This window comes from Miniopterus natalensis, chromosome 3 (assembly GCF_054644295.1).
Source record: "Miniopterus natalensis isolate mMinNat1 chromosome 3, mMinNat1.hap1, whole genome shotgun sequence".
Classification (NCBI taxonomy): Eukaryota; Metazoa; Chordata; class Mammalia; order Chiroptera; family Miniopteridae; genus Miniopterus; species Miniopterus natalensis.
The window spans coordinates 144,342-159,488 of NC_142083.1; the positions used below are offsets into that span (position 1 = coordinate 144,342).

Genomic DNA, 15,147 nt, shown 5'->3' on the forward strand with positions numbered 1-15,147 from the left:
TCCCAGGGTCATTAATCCGGGTTCTAGTAGCGCTGGAACTCACAGTCCAAGCCCCGCTGACCGCCTCCCGTCACTGTCCGCGCAAAGGCCGGCGCGCAGCCGGGGGCCCCACCTGGCGACCTGCTGAAGCCCACGGACAGAGGGCTCCCTAAGCCGTCACCCCGTGTCCCGTCTGTAAAACGGGGACATCAGCACCCCCACGCGGGATGAAATCAGGCATCTCAAACTCTGCCCCTGGCGCCTCGCCGAGGGCTCCGTGACTGTCACCTGTCGCTGGGCAGGAAACCCGATGTCCTAGGTCAGCGAGTGAACGGTGACACCTGGGAGTGGGGCGCCCGAGACGGCCTCGGTGACGTCCCGGCACCAGGGCCGCGCGCGTCCCCTCGGGAGGGACAGGTGGCGGGGACGTCCACCTGACGTGCGCCGCAGCCCGCACCTGGCGCGGGGCGCCCCGGGGTCCGGCCGCCGCGCGCTCGCTGCGCTTCGGCAACGTTCCGCGAGGTGGCGCCCTTGCCCTGCGTTGGCCGCGCGAAAGGCCGCGCCGGGCGGCCGTGCGGTGCGCTCGCGGCGCGTCACCCCTGGATACCCGCAGGGCGCGGGGAGGGCCCTCGGGCGCGGGCGGGAACGGCGCGGGCCCGGGGCTGCGCTTGGAACCCAGAGGGGACGACCCTCCGGGGGCGGGCGCTGCACCCTCCGCTGCCCCCGCGCGGCCCCGAACCCCGAGCCGCGCTCAGCCCCGCGCGGCCGGTGGGCGGGGCGCCGTCGTGACGTCTCCGGCGCAGCCCCGCCCCCCGGGGCCTTATAAAAGCGCCGCGCTCGCGCTCGCCCTCGCACGAGTGGACGGCAGCGCGCGCCGCGGATGGAGCTGCTCCGCACCATCGCCTACCCGCCGGCCGCGGGCGCCAAGGCCAGCGAGCAGCCGGGCAAGGCCGGCGCCGGGGACCAGCGGCGCCGGCGGCCGCCGCCCCCCGAGGAGCCGCCGCCCCGCGCGCAGGAGCCGCCGGCCGCCCCGCAGCAGCACCGCCACCACGCGGGCGCCGAGGTGTCGCGGGTCGTCGTGGACCCCACGACGGGGAGGCGCTACTGCCGCGGCCGGGTGCTGGGCAAGGTGAGGCGCTGCCCTGCCCTGCCCTGCCCGCCCCCCGCCGCCGCCCGCAGCTCCCGCGGCCCGGCCCCCGTCGGGAGGCGTCGGGCAGCGGCCCGGCCCCGGCCGTTCTCGCTCCTTCGCTCACTCAGCGCCGCGCCGCCCGCTCAGCCCGCCTCGGCTTTGTCTCCGCAGGGCGGCTTCGCCAAGTGCTACGAGATGACCGACCTGACCAACAACAAGGTCTACGCCGCGAAGATCATCCCGCACAGCCGGGTGTCGAAGCCGCACCAGAGGGAGAAGGTGCGTGGCGCGGGTGCGGGGCGCCCCCCGCGCGGGGCCGCGCGCGCCTGCCGGCGCTGAGCCCTGTCCCCTTTCCCCCAGATCGACAAGGAGATCGAGCTGCACCGGCTGCTGCACCACCGGCACGTGGTCCGCTTCTACCGCGACTTCGAGGACCAGGAGAACATCTACATCCTGCTGGAGTACTGCAGCCGCCGGGTGCGCGGGGGGCTGGGCGGGGGGGGGCGGGGGCCGGGGCTGGGCTGCGGCGGGGCCGGGACGCGGACCTCGCTCCTCCGCCGCGCCGGTGTGACCGCCCCTCCTCTCCCTAGTCCATGGCCCACATCCTGAAGGCGCGCAAGGTGCTGACGGAGCCCGAGGTGCGCTACTACCTGCGGCAGATCGTGTCGGGGCTGAAGTACCTGCACGAGCAGGAGATCCTGCACCGGGACCTCAAGCTGGGTGAGCCACGCCCCGCGCTCTGCCCCGCGCTCTGTCCCGCGCTCTGCCCCGCGCTCCCCGCTCTGCCCTGCGCTCCCCACGCTCCCCGCGGCCTGGCGGCCTCTCTGCGCTCCGGGCTTTAAGGTTCCGCTCGGGCCGCTTGCCTCCGGGGCGACGTGTGTGCGCTTGTGCCCTTGCCCGGGAGGCCTTTCCAAGGGACTCAGGCTTGTGTCGTTTGTCATCCAGGGAACTTTTTTATTAACGAGGCCATGGAGCTGAAAGTCGGGGATTTCGGTTTGGCAGCCAGGCTGGAGCCCTTGGAACACAGGAGGAGGTAAGAGACAGAAAGACACATCCTCCTGGGGTGTTGTGGAGACCGAATAGGCCCTCCTTACTTTCCAGTTAATGTTTCAGAGGAGATCAGTGGATGCTAAATCTATAACGCACAAGGATGTGGAGGAAACACTAAGTGCTCCCTGGGCCGGGCCAGGCTGGAGCGCCTTATGTCTATATGTTGATTGTGAAAGAAACCTGACTTACAGTTGCCTGATGTGTATAAAATGCCTGGTCTCAGTTGGTTAAAACACTTTGCCACAGAGACTGAGGAAACTCTACATGCATTTAAAAAGTTACCAAGAATCACTTGGTCTGGTGCCAGTTGTTAAGTGCCAAAACCAAAAGTCAAATGTTTCCAAGTGGAAATTCAACACAGTGCTTTCAAGGTTTTATGCAGGGAGCGAAGTTCAAACAATAGAGCAGTTCCTAATGAGCTCTTCCGTTTTTCTTTGCAGAACAATATGTGGTACACCGAATTATCTCTCCCCTGAAGTCCTCAACAAACAAGGACACGGCTGTGAATCCGACATTTGGGCGTTGGGCTGTGTAATGTAAGTAACTGCACCAAAATGGTGAAAACGCGGACTGGGATTTTGATGTTAACGGCTGGAAAGAGCTGCTTTATGAGCATTCCCAAAGAAGTGCCTTCTCCACGCAGGTATACAATGTTACTGGGAAGACCCCCGTTTGAAACTACGAATCTGAAAGAAACGTACAGGTGCATAAGAGAAGCGAGGTACACCATGCCCTCGTCTCTGCTGGCCCCTGCCAAGCACTTGATCGCGAGCATGTTGTCCAAAAACCCGGAGGACCGGCCCAGCTTGGATGACATCATTCGACACGAGTTTTTTTTGCAGGTTGGTGTGTTTCTTCAGCCTTCGGATTGCGTGCTGTTGGTCCTGGTGAGCCGGCAGGTTACTGACAGTCTCTCTCGTGCTCCCCAGGGCTTCACCCCAGACAGGCTTTCTTCCAGCTGCTGCCACACGGTTCCAGACTTCCACCTGTCGAGCCCAGCGAAGAGTTTCTTTAAGAAAGCTGCTGCTGCTCTTTTTGGTGGCAAAAAAGACAAAGCAAGATACATTGACACACACAGTAAGTTTTAAGACCTCTCACTGTTCTGTATCTTGTGTTACACTTAAATACGATAGGTTTTAGTTTAAAAAGGCTTTTGCGTGCGTGTAGTAGAGTCAGAATGTTTGTGTGCTGTGGACTTTTCATAGTGTAGTAAGTTCACACTACAAATGGGATCGGTAGCGTTCTGTGGCATATGCATTAAGGTGTGCTGCTTGCATAATTGCAGCTACTGGCAATGATAAAAATGCTGGTTTTGCCTTGGAAGCTCCCGGCTAGTTATTAATGCAAAGTGAGGAACTGTGCTACTCTGTGCCTACCTGATCAGGATGGAATAAAGCTTGTAATCCTTTTCCTGGGTTTGCAGATAGAGTGTCTAAAGAAGATGAAGACATTTACAAGCTCAGGCACGATTTGAAGAAGACTACAATAACGCAGCAGCCCAGCAAGCACAGGACGGATGAGGTATGCTGGAAGGACCGCCGTGGATGCCAGCACTTTGTGTCATTTCATTCTCTGTTAACTGTCCCTTGCTCTGTGACTATCACAGTTCAAGCATGTCACATTTGCTTAATTTTCTTCCAACCCTTTGAAAGAAAAGATTTCTGTCTTTTAGTTGAACAATACATGCAATCAAGTTAACACAATAGTTTTTACCTGGCTGGTGTCCAGTGCTGTTGATAAGCTTTCCCAGCAATGGCCACAGCCTCCTCTTAATCTAGATTCTCAGGCTTAAATGGGTTTTAGATGCTTGACTCGTTGCCTGATTCTCCTCTGTCCAGGAGCTCCAGCCCCCGCCCGCCACGGTGGCCGGATCTGGAACGGCCGTGGTGGAGAACAGGCAGCAGGCTGGAGACGTGATCCGGATGATCGTCAGAGGGACGCTTGGCAGCTGCAGCAGCAGCAGTGAGTGTAAGTGCTTGTCACAGTGTTTCAGAGAGTGGAGCTGTCAACGCCAGCTCTCAGCACTAGGTAACAAGTACTTCTGCATTCAGGTCACTAATGTGACAGAAGGAGCAAAATCAGAGGAATCGGAAGAAGTCTAGGAAGGATTTTGAGTTCCCTGTGCTTAGAGAATTAGTGCAGGAAAACTTGGCATCTATAAAAGCTACGGTGTTTTGTTAATTATTCCACAACTTTCTCTAATTTTTCAGGCCTTGAAGACAGCACCATGGGGAGTGTTGCTGACACAGTGGCAAGAGTCCTCCGAGGGTGTCTAGAGAACATGCCGGAAGCCGACTGCATTCCCAAAGAGCAGCTGAGCACTTCCTTTCAGTGGGTCACCAAGTGGGTCGATTACTCGAACAAATACGGCTTTGGGTACCAGCTCTCAGACCACACTGTGGGTGTCCTCTTCAACAACGGTGCCCACATGAGCCTCCTTCCAGACAAAAAGTGAGTGTCTCCAGTTAATGACATCCTGCCAGTGCTTTAGTCCTGCTCTAAAGACACCTGGAAACAGTGACTTAACTGCTTCCGTTCTTTTCTTTCCTTCTTGCTCCTGTCTGTTAGGACCGTCCACTACTATGCGGAGCTCGGCCAGTGCTCTGTCTTCACAGCAACAGATGCCCCCGAACAGTTCATTAGTCAAGTGACGGTGCTGAAGTACTTCTCCCATTACATGGAGGAGAACCTCATGGATGTGAGTACTGGGGCTCTGGAGCAGAGATCTTCCGAGTGTAGTCCCAGGCCAGGAGCATCTGCGTGGCCTGGGAGCTTGTTAGAGGGCAGGTTGCATGTCCTGCCCTCCGTCTGCTGAATCAGAAGCTTTGGAGGTGGGGCCAGGGATCTCCAGGCCATGCAATGTTTGCTTCATTTTGAGAGGCATTTGCTCTGAGAGGAACTGAGTGCACATTGCACAGTCTCTGTAGGCGCCAACTCTGCCAATCTCTTCCAGGGTGGAGATCTTCCTAGTGTTACTGATATTCGAAGACCTCGGCTCTACCTCCTTCAGTGGCTAAAATCTGATAAGGCCTTAATGATGCTCTTCAATGACGGCACCTTCCAGGTAAACACCCTTTTTAAGTGCATGTTTCGGTCCTAAAATTATTTGTACCTCACCAATTTAGTCCATGACTCAACTTTTCTCATTCTTAATATTTAAAGAGATCTGATATCTTTGTTTACTTTTTAAAGGTGAACTTCTACCACGACCACACGAAAATAATCATCTGCAGCCAGAATGAAGAATACCTCCTCACGTACATCAACGAGGACCGGATATCCACCACGTTCAGACTGACCACCCTGCTGATGTCGGGCTGCTCGCTGGAGCTGAAGCATCGGATGGAGTACGCCCTGAACATGCTCCTGCAGAGGTGTAACTAGCGGGCTCTGGGGGCCCAGGGGCTCCTCTTCACTGAGATGGGCAAGACGCAGGAGAGTGGTCTCCGGCACGTTGAAGAGACGGATGTGGTGGCACGAAGACCGTTCCTCCAGCCGGCTGGACTGGCTGAGGATGCTGTTCTTGACCTGGACAGTCAGAGAGGGAGCCAGAGTGCAGTTTTCCTTGGCGTACCTGTTTTAAAAGGGTTTTTTTGGACAATTTCACAGAAAGGTGCATTGACTCTTGACTTCTCTCTGTTGAGAGCATTTCAGACAGAGGACTTGGAACTGTGAACCTACTTCCTGCAGGGGAGGAGCCGGGAGGAAGCTCCGGCATCATGAGCGGCTGTAATCGGCAGCGTGTGGCTGCCCAACTGTGAACTATGGCCATATGTGATTTTTTTGGTTAATTTTTGAAGACACTTGTGGCTGGAAAAGTGCATTCCTTGTTAATAAACTTTTTATTTATTACAGCCCAAAGAGCAGTATTTATTATCAAATGTTCTTTTTTTTTATGTTGACCATTTTAAACTGTTGGCAATAAAGCAAATGGAAAATCAGCAACACTTCCTTGTACAGTGGTCTGTCCGTCTGTCGGTCTGTCGTGGCGCATCACTGGGCACAGCCGCCTTTGGTCTGGACTCGCATCCTAGAGAGTTAGATCTTCAATAGTTTCTGGGAGGTCAGGGCCGATGTTGCTCGATGAGGGTGTAATGAAGACCCTGCTCTGTTACAACAGGAGCAGGCCTCCAACTAAACCCAAAACCAGCTTCTCTCGGAGGGTGTCCTCCAAACTCACCCAGCATGGAGCTGAGAGCTGTGTGACCATATAAACAGACCTCTGTTATTAAGTGTCAGTAGGTGCAGGAAGTTTATCTTAATATGGGCAAAACACTGCTGTACATGCTCGTAGAGCAAGGTATTACTCAGCTCAGACCTGCCTGGACACCTCCCCTGCCGCCGGCAGGACCAGCACCCGTCCCAGTGGGGGAAGGACTTCGCACAGAGTTGTTTTGTTTTCCTTCTGGTGCGCAGTGGCTGAGGATGGTATGGGAACCAAGCTCTGGTTTCAAACTATCAAATTATCCAAGAGGCAAATCCGAGATTTTCCTCTTTCAGTGGAATCTGCTCTTGGACAGGCCAGAAAGCTGCTCATCCTAGTATCTGAACTTGGTGACCTGTGTGAAATGCCGATGCTTTTTGTTGGATGGCAACCCTACTGGGAGGAAGGTCCTGTGCTGAGAAAGGCAGCACTCTGGTGCCTTAGGCGTCTTGGGATCCTGTACAGTGTGGTGCAGAGATGGTTGCTGCAATTCTACGTGTCTCTAAAATTATTATAAACTGCACCTGATATATTTTCTTAATAAAAACCACATCTGGAGAATTTGTATTGGATATCCCGCAGGTCCTAGATTGCTGGCTGGCATTCTCTGGCTGTGTGTACAGCGCCAGTCTTTGTTAAATGGCTTAGAGTAATAGCTGAGAAAAAAGAGATAATTATACTACTCCCTGGATGTGCAAAAGTAGACTATTCTTATGAGCAGAGAATAAAAAATAAGAGTTTGCAAATGGTAAAAAATGCTCTTTCATTTTGAGTTGCACTGTGTAAGACTGCAGATTACTTCATAGTTTCAAAACATGCACTTACCTATCCTTGTGTGTATTGAGGGTCTACTGTGTGCTGGGTCGGCCAGCACTGAGGCCTGGAGTAAGCCCGAGCCTCTCCCTGGCCGCAAGGAAGTCCCAGTTGAGTGGAGGAGACAGTGTATTTACTTACTAGTCTGATAAATGCTATGATGTTATGATAAAGGTATGCACTGGGTGTTCTGGGAACCAACCTGACACCAGGAATCATGAGGAAAGAGCCCCAGGCATGGGGTGGACTCAGAGAATAGATTCCAGAGAAGGAAATTCTTTTTTATTGAGTTTTGAAAGATGAGTGGGGTTAAGTAGAAGTATGAGGCAGGGAAGGGAGTTAAAAGCAGTGGGAATTACATGCACGATGCCCGCGGGTGAGAGAGTTCACAGGACAAGTGGGCGTGTAGCTCCGGCAGGTAAGGGCTGGAAGAAGCAGATGTCATGCCTTCCCTATGTCCGCCCAAGGCATGTGGGCTGCACTGCAGGTTATGTGCAGCCGCTGAGAGGTCTTCAGGAAGAAAGTGAGCATCTATTTCAGTTTTGCAGAATTCATTCTGGGGGCAAGAGGAGTGGGAAAGAAGGTGAAGGGCGGCAGTGCTTTGCTCCAGGAGAGAAGGGACTTGCTGACGAGTGTGGAGAGTTAGACTCACAGAGTCTCCTTTGCCCGTCTGGTTCATGCCAGTGTCCCTAGAGCTGGTACCAGGGCTGGCGTGAGGCAGCCGGACACTGGGGGAATGAAAGAATGGCAGTAGATGAGGGAGGGACTCAGAAAGGGACTTAGAGAGCGTTTGCGCCTGTTTGAAGCCTGAGGAAGAGGGTGGGGCTTGGGGGTGACTGGCTGGGGGGGTCTGGAGTGGTCCTGTTTTGTGGGGCCAGAAACAGAAATAAATTAGGAATACAGAAGGAAGAGCCTGATATTCAGGGAAATACTGTGAGTTTAGGACATGTTGAATCAGACCTGCGTGAGGAGAGAGAACAGTTGAATATACATATCTGTGTCTTGGGAGAGCAAGACTTGGGGAAAACCAGGTTTGGGGTAACATCGCAGGAGTGGGCGAGAGCGTGGAAGGACAGGTCCTGTCACCCCCTCACAGCAGCCTTCTGGTACTGAGGACAGACACATAAACCCAGCAGTGCTGAAAAGCCTTTGAAGTGGGGGGAGGAGGGTATAAATTCCCCAATAAATTCTGCTCTTCCAAACCAAGGGAGCCTGGAGTCCAGAACAGCAGGGCCAGAGTAACAGCTGTGCTTCACGAACACCTTCGGTCCTCGGGAATGTTTACCAGTCTTCCCAGACCCTGGAAGTGCGCAGGCTGAGATAAAAGCCGACATTTAACGGTGTTCTAGTTTCAGTGCATAGTAATGAAATGAGAGGGAAGTGAAATCTATACCCGGGGCCAGGCAGCATGTAGAGCCCAGGTTGGAGCCGGCGCGTAGGCTCTCGCCTGGAACACGTTGTCGGGTCATCACCGTCATGGAGCTTTCAGAGAGAAACGAACACTTCCAACTTCTTTTGGAAAACTTCAGGATCAGGCAAAATTGGGTTTGCATTTCTGCTTAAGGCCGGTCAGCTGGAGCCAAGACGCCCTGCCCCCTGCGGGAGGGACAGGCCCTCCCCAGGGCCCTGACCCCAGGCTTCACTCACGCGGCCCCCCCGACCCTTGAGCGGGAAGCTCTGTCACAGAGCCGGGGAGACCTTGGGGAACCTGTCTGTTTTCAAGTTCTGATCACAAAAGCTGGTTTCACGTCTGTAAAGTGTGTTGTGGATGATTTGGGGGAAAGTGTGGGTTTCACCCAAAGCTGCTTTCTCAGGTGTTGAAGGTTATTGGTTTGCGATGTCAAAGGTCAGGTGGAGCTGAGGGGAATGAAGCAGTAGGTCCGGCACAGGTGGGTGAAGACCTAGCAAAGCCTCGGCGCCAGGGGCTGCACCAAAGCGGGATGACGTCTTTCCTTCGGGGTTTCTACCTGACTGGCAGGTGATGAATTCGTCTCTTAACTCAGGATGAAACTCAGGATAAAGGTGAATTTGGAAGTTTTGAAGACGATGAAGAAGGTTTGAAATGCTGGCTCAGACATGAACTTTATCAGCAGCTGCATGGTCTCTCCTCCTTCCCTCTTCAGGGCTGTTGACAGACCCGGCTACTGACTCTGAGATGCCTGGACCGTGTGTGGCTGATCCTGTCGTTTCTCTGCCACGGCGATGGAGGGGACGGGATCCTCAGAGGTGAGGCACCTGCCCCACGTGGGCCTGACCCCGAGAGCTCTGCAGACCAGCCTCCCTGCCCCCGTTCCCTCCGCCAGGCTACGGTTTTGCTGCCGAGAGATTAAGGATTAAACCCTGAAGAATGTTCTCCGTGGGGATTAGTCACAGGGACGGGCGAGTGACTCAACTGGCCCAAGAAAAGCGCCAGGCTTTTCGGTTTTATCTAAATAATATACTTGGAGTCGAAGCAGTTAAATCTCTCTCCAAATACAACTTTTGTACCTAGACTATTAGAAAAAATAGAACAACTTAAGACTTTTGTGCATTCTGACATATTGCTCTTAGGTTTTCCCCCGACACACAAATATTTGTCTTAATGCTGCTCAAGTTAAAACAATATACTTGACAGTACAGAAATATTTTTTACTTTAATACAGTAATTCAAAAGCTAAATTAGAAAATATTGCAAGTAGACTTTTATAAATGCATTCAGAGCAAGGAAAACATGAGTGTTTGATCTGAATATAAGAATGTAAACTGACACATTTTCAAAGTCCTAGTGTGTAAAAAAATTAGTTAACCTCAAAGAAAATATGCAAGCTATATTTTTGTTTAAAATACAAAACTTACGGCAAAAAAATCAGTTCCCCAAATAAACATTTGTGGCGAAAACAAAAAGCAAACAAATTATGAAAATATATGGTGTAGCAGGAAAAGCTTAGAATTTTAGTCGGATCTCAAGTTCGATGGACCTAGGCCAGTGCTCACTAATTATGAACAGACACTGTTGGATTCTGAGTGTTCTCTGCTCTGAAGCAATGATAATAATAAAAATTATATTAGAATCTATTACGTCGAGGGATATTACATTGCCAATATTTGACCATTTTTGACCTAGAACAAAAGCCATTTCTTGTCATTCAAAATAATAACAAAGAAGAGAAATGACAATGTAAGATTCCCCCCATTTTAATATTGTCTTTATTAATATTTCCCTGTGCCTGTTACCTGTCTGTTTCACACGGGCCTCAGTGGCTGCCTATATCCCCTATCATGTTGCAGTCACTCAGTAAAGAGGACAGTTTAACTATCTAACCTTTCTTAGCACTTTTCCTTAGCAGTTGCTCCAAGTCTGGCAGGCCCCAGAGTGAGAGCAGTTTACTTTCTTATGACGGACCAGGGAAGGCCGGTCCCACGAGCACTTCCCACATCTGAGTTTGCCTTTGTGGCTTTTTCTTGTTACAGTTCCCCTCTCAACTACATTCAGAAAAATCCCCAACTGTGTTCTAAAGTATATAAAATATCTCTGATATTATAAAATATTCCCTAAAAAATATATTCACTGGCAGACTATTTGGGGAAATGCTGGTTTAAATGAAAGTAAGCATTTCTTTGAGTCGAGACTTCTCAGGAAACTCCATGTGCTGTATCTGGACTGTGAGTCTCAAAGAAAGGAAGAAAGTGTGAGGTTTTTCCACAGTTATTTGCCCTGGTGCACTGTTTTTCTTGGATTAACTTTTAAGATCACAAGGAATGTTCCTTGGAATATAGTTTACCAATATATGTAGTAATTGTCCTTGATAACCCAAATTTACTCTTAAAAGATCTTGAACCTCCCAGATAGGTTGGGACAAAAGCCCAGTTCTTTACAGCAGGACACTATTTAGGTAAATAGGGACTTGAACACCGTCTCTGACGTCACAGTTCCAGAGCCCTCAGGTATCTATCCATAACCTCGTGCAGTAAAAACAATTCCCCTAGAAGGAGAAATCTATGGCCCCCAATCAACTGACTGGCCAGGTAGCTAAGTTAACTTTTCAGTGCAATCATTTCACCCCCAGGTAATGAAAAGTGGCCTGCAATTTTGCATGTTTCTATCTCTTTGTGACAATAGAATCGAAATGCTTTAAAACAAATTTTAGTCCATGTTCACTGTGGTCTGAAAAGACATTTTGGGTTTGGAAGGGAGCCTGTTGGTAGACCTCACGGATGGGACAGGTGTGCACGCCGTGGGCATCCTCCCCCCACCGCCTCCTGTGACAACCCCGCCTCAGAGAGAAGTGGGCCTACCACATGGAATACATACGAGCAGGAAGTTTAAATTTAACTTTTAATTTTGAGATTATTAGAGAAGAACAAGCTTTAATCGATTTATTTCAACAGCACACTGAGGAAAAAGGTTATATATTCAAAAGAGACACAGAAACTCAGTTCAGTGCAGAGTCAGAACACTGAGTGGAATAAATAGTCCCTAGCACATGATTTGTAGTCCACGGAACGGAGGAGGGTCCTGCAGTGTCCACGACATGGTTTGGAACAAGTCATGCTAGCTATCGATTAAATAGTCTAATTTGGCTTTTTCTCACTGTGATCGAACAGGTGTGAACTGCCAACGATACAATGCACGTGTGTAGCTGGTGATCCCAGGTTCCAGTTTACCTGGGGAAGGATCAGCCATGTCTGGTTCCAAACATGTCTGGGTTTGCAGGATACATGTACGGCTGCCTGTGACATTCTCATCATCATTTAGGTGCGTTTAATGTCACTGAGATGCACCTATTGCACCCACTCCGGGGTGACTGTGCGTTTGATTCCAGTGCCCTCTCCACGAAAGGTAGTTAGAACGGTCAGTGCTGCCAGGGTCTGTGGCGTTGTTTCTGGGCCCCATTAGACAGAGCAGCAGAAAGGTGAATCCAGGCTTTCCAAATTTACTCAGATCCCACTGCACACTCGGAGCTTCCTTACCTCATCGGCTTGTGAAGACTGTGTGACTACGGTGGTAAAAAACGTGAATGATAGTCAGTGGCACAGGTACCGCCTGGTAAATGGGAATGAAATAAACATATTTGGGCAGAAAATGGTTTCTCTAATCTCTAATCTTTTACAGACACTGACTCATAATCAGTTACTTGTCATTTCAACGTGGCCGTGTGCGGTTACCTTCAACAGGGATATGATTTCATCCTGGTTTCAAAGAGAAGGACTGAAATAGAAATACTGAGTCCTTGTCTCAAATAAAATGATTTCCTTCACGTCAGGTGGACACAACTGAAGCTGTAATTTGACAAGAGAGACGAATAAATTTGCCACATCCTCTGAGAATAATAAATCTCACTGATTTAAAAAGATTTTAAAATTCTGTGGAGTGTGGTAAAGCTATTAAGGAGATAAGAATTTAAATATATCCACACTACCTTTTTTCGGTCAATATTAGCTAAAATGCCAGTACTAAGTAAGCATACCCAGATGTCATAATTATTTATCTAGGAAAGGAAGTTATAAGATAATATTCTTCTAAGTTCCTAGATACATCGAAAGAATTTTACTTTGACCTTAGTAACATTGTGAACTTACTGGTGCGTTTAGAACTGCAAGTGTATCAGTACGTTCTATGGGCTCAGCTAAGAGTATCGGGCAGGGAGCCGTTGGCTGGCTGCCGTGAGGTGGATAATACACTGAAACATACTGTGTAGCTATTTGGGTTTTTCCCTGGGGCTTGCCAGATTCTAGGTGGCCTTTCTCGTAGCACTTATGGGACAAGAGTGACATGTCACAGTTACTTGAAGCTGTCCTTTTATTTTAATGGAGAGAAGAACAAAAGCAGAAAATAAGATTGAAAGTCATAATTTTTTTTAAAGATGAGACTTTTATTACATGCATTTATGATTTCCAAGAATTAATAGTTAAAAGAAACATACTTTGAAAAATCTCTGGGCTATATGAATATTTTTGTTTGAACCTGGAAGTTTGTGATTTAAAAATGCAGGTACTACGCAGCATGTCACAATTCTTGTGCAAAAGGGTGATTTAAACTCTGATTCCTTCACTCCAGTAGTTCAACACCCACGTGGCTGAGTAACTTATTTTGTATAAAATAGTGTTTATTTTAATTACACAGACAAGTCTTAATTTATCCAGGTGTTTCAATGACTTCAGTGAAGCGCGGTGGCATTTTCAGAAAAGGTATTAAACGTACTGATATTATTTCAGCGCGATATTAATACATAATGTGTCTTTGGCCAAGTTTCCTGCAAACATGAAGGAATTTTGGGTCCATGAAGTCGACCGAATCTCCAGGTGACAGTGGAGTGAGGTGAGCAGGGCTCCTTTCCACTGGTCGTTGCAGGGTCCGTAACTTCCAGGGGAACACTTTCCTCCCACTTACCCCTGGATTCTGTCTCACTGGCCTTCTCCTGCGGGTCCTTCCAGCGAGTGAGCCACAGGCCACTTTGTTTCTCCTGCTCTTCTGGACCCTCTCAGCACCACAGAGGCTCCACTTGCTGTCCAGTCTGGACTCCTGTCCTGCTCCTGCGCTGAAACCCTCTGATGTCCAGGGGGGAGGGTATGTCCTCTACTGGGAATGTCAGTGGCCAGAGATGCGAAGCACGCGACGTGCTGTGTGCAGACGGGTGAGAAGGCCCAGGTCCGTTTCGTGTGGCTCTGTCACGTGAGCATCAGAGTACCGCTGTTTTGTGAGTTTTTGTGAAAACAACTATTTCTAGTTTTACTTGAAGTGCCTTCTCCACCTGGGAGTCTGTGGGATCGAGAGTGAGAATCAGTCTGGGTGACAGACCCTCATCTGATGAATGACAAGCCTGCAGGGTCAAGACCAGGCCACGGAGCCCAAGTCCCAGCTCCATCAGAACTAGTTTTGTGACTTTGCATGAGTCCCTTCACTTCCCTGCTTGGGTGCTTGTCACATGTCCTAATTTCAAACCAACATGGGAAATACTCCTCTTAGAGAAGCATTTTTGTGAGCACGTGATGGAAATTCTGTCGTCACAAGGAAAGTAGCTTTCCCACCCCTCTCGTCTCCATCAGTTATTTCATATGCTGGCAGGTGCTGGGTCTGAAGTTCTGTAACAAACTTGTATCTTGGGTGACCATAGACAAGTCATCTAGGACATATCTACAAAAGGGTAAATTTGTTTTTTTTTATTTTCTGTAGTGTCCAGATATGCCAAGGGTCTTGACTGAGCTGCTATTTTTTACCCCGTGACTGAATTAGCTGCACTTATGGAATAAAATAGATATTTTTGGCACAGTGTAAACCATAGTCTTAATATCTCTATTCATGATGAATTTCTTTATCAAATGACAGTAATTATGCAACTGTGAGGGATACAATGAGAAATGACTTGGGAAAGCTCATTGAAATGCTCAGAAATTCAAAGTTTATAAATAATGAAGCATCATTGAGGACCCTATTTTATCCCTAAAATTGAACATTTCCAGTACACCAACACCACAGGCAATGGGAAATTACCTCATGCTCAAGTCAGGCTGATACCCAATCCTTTCTTGTGCACAGGAGGACGTGTGGATTGAGGTTGGAATGGGAATCTGGGCATTTCTGTCAGCATAAACAAAGCAGAGAATTATTTTATACTTTATGAATTATATCTGCTGCATCTTCTCAAGGGAAAATCTATGAAATAACAAAAAACAAAAAACAACCAAACTTCCAATTTAAATTTCATCTTCTTTTCATGTAGGTACTTTGAAGCATTAAGTTCATTTTCCAAAAAGCACCTCAGTAGCGGGAGGTTTGGGTTGAAGAAATAGACCCTTGTGTTGTGAAAGTTGCCCCAGAGGATTTCATCGCATGGACATTCTTTTATTCATGAGGAATCAGGGCGAAAACTCATTTCCAAGTGTAACGATGAACATGCTAATATAGATGCTGTTCTCCCCCCAGTGACTGAATCTCTTGCAGGCAAGGACCAGCTCATTGTCACAGTGTGGACGCTGAGCCCATGGGGTGTCA

The 15,147-nt window shown here is 49.6% G+C and overlaps 1 protein-coding gene across 1 annotated transcript; it reads left to right on the forward strand.

Moving 5' to 3' along the window:
• Nucleotides 1–859: 859 nt before the first annotated feature.
• On the forward strand, nt 860–6,103 carry PLK2 (polo like kinase 2). The gene is made up of 14 exons (XM_087815236.1): nt 860–1,108; nt 1,280–1,387; nt 1,469–1,585; nt 1,699–1,828; nt 2,054–2,141; nt 2,599–2,694; nt 2,802–3,000; nt 3,088–3,235; nt 3,582–3,679; nt 3,997–4,126; nt 4,369–4,609; nt 4,727–4,856; nt 5,112–5,222; nt 5,351–6,103. The coding sequence occupies exons 1-14, from the start codon at nt 860–862 to the stop codon at nt 5,540–5,542; spliced, it is 2,037 nt and encodes a 678-aa protein (XP_087671362.1). The 3' UTR covers nt 5,543–6,103.
• Nucleotides 6,104–15,147: the final 9,044 nt, after the last annotated feature.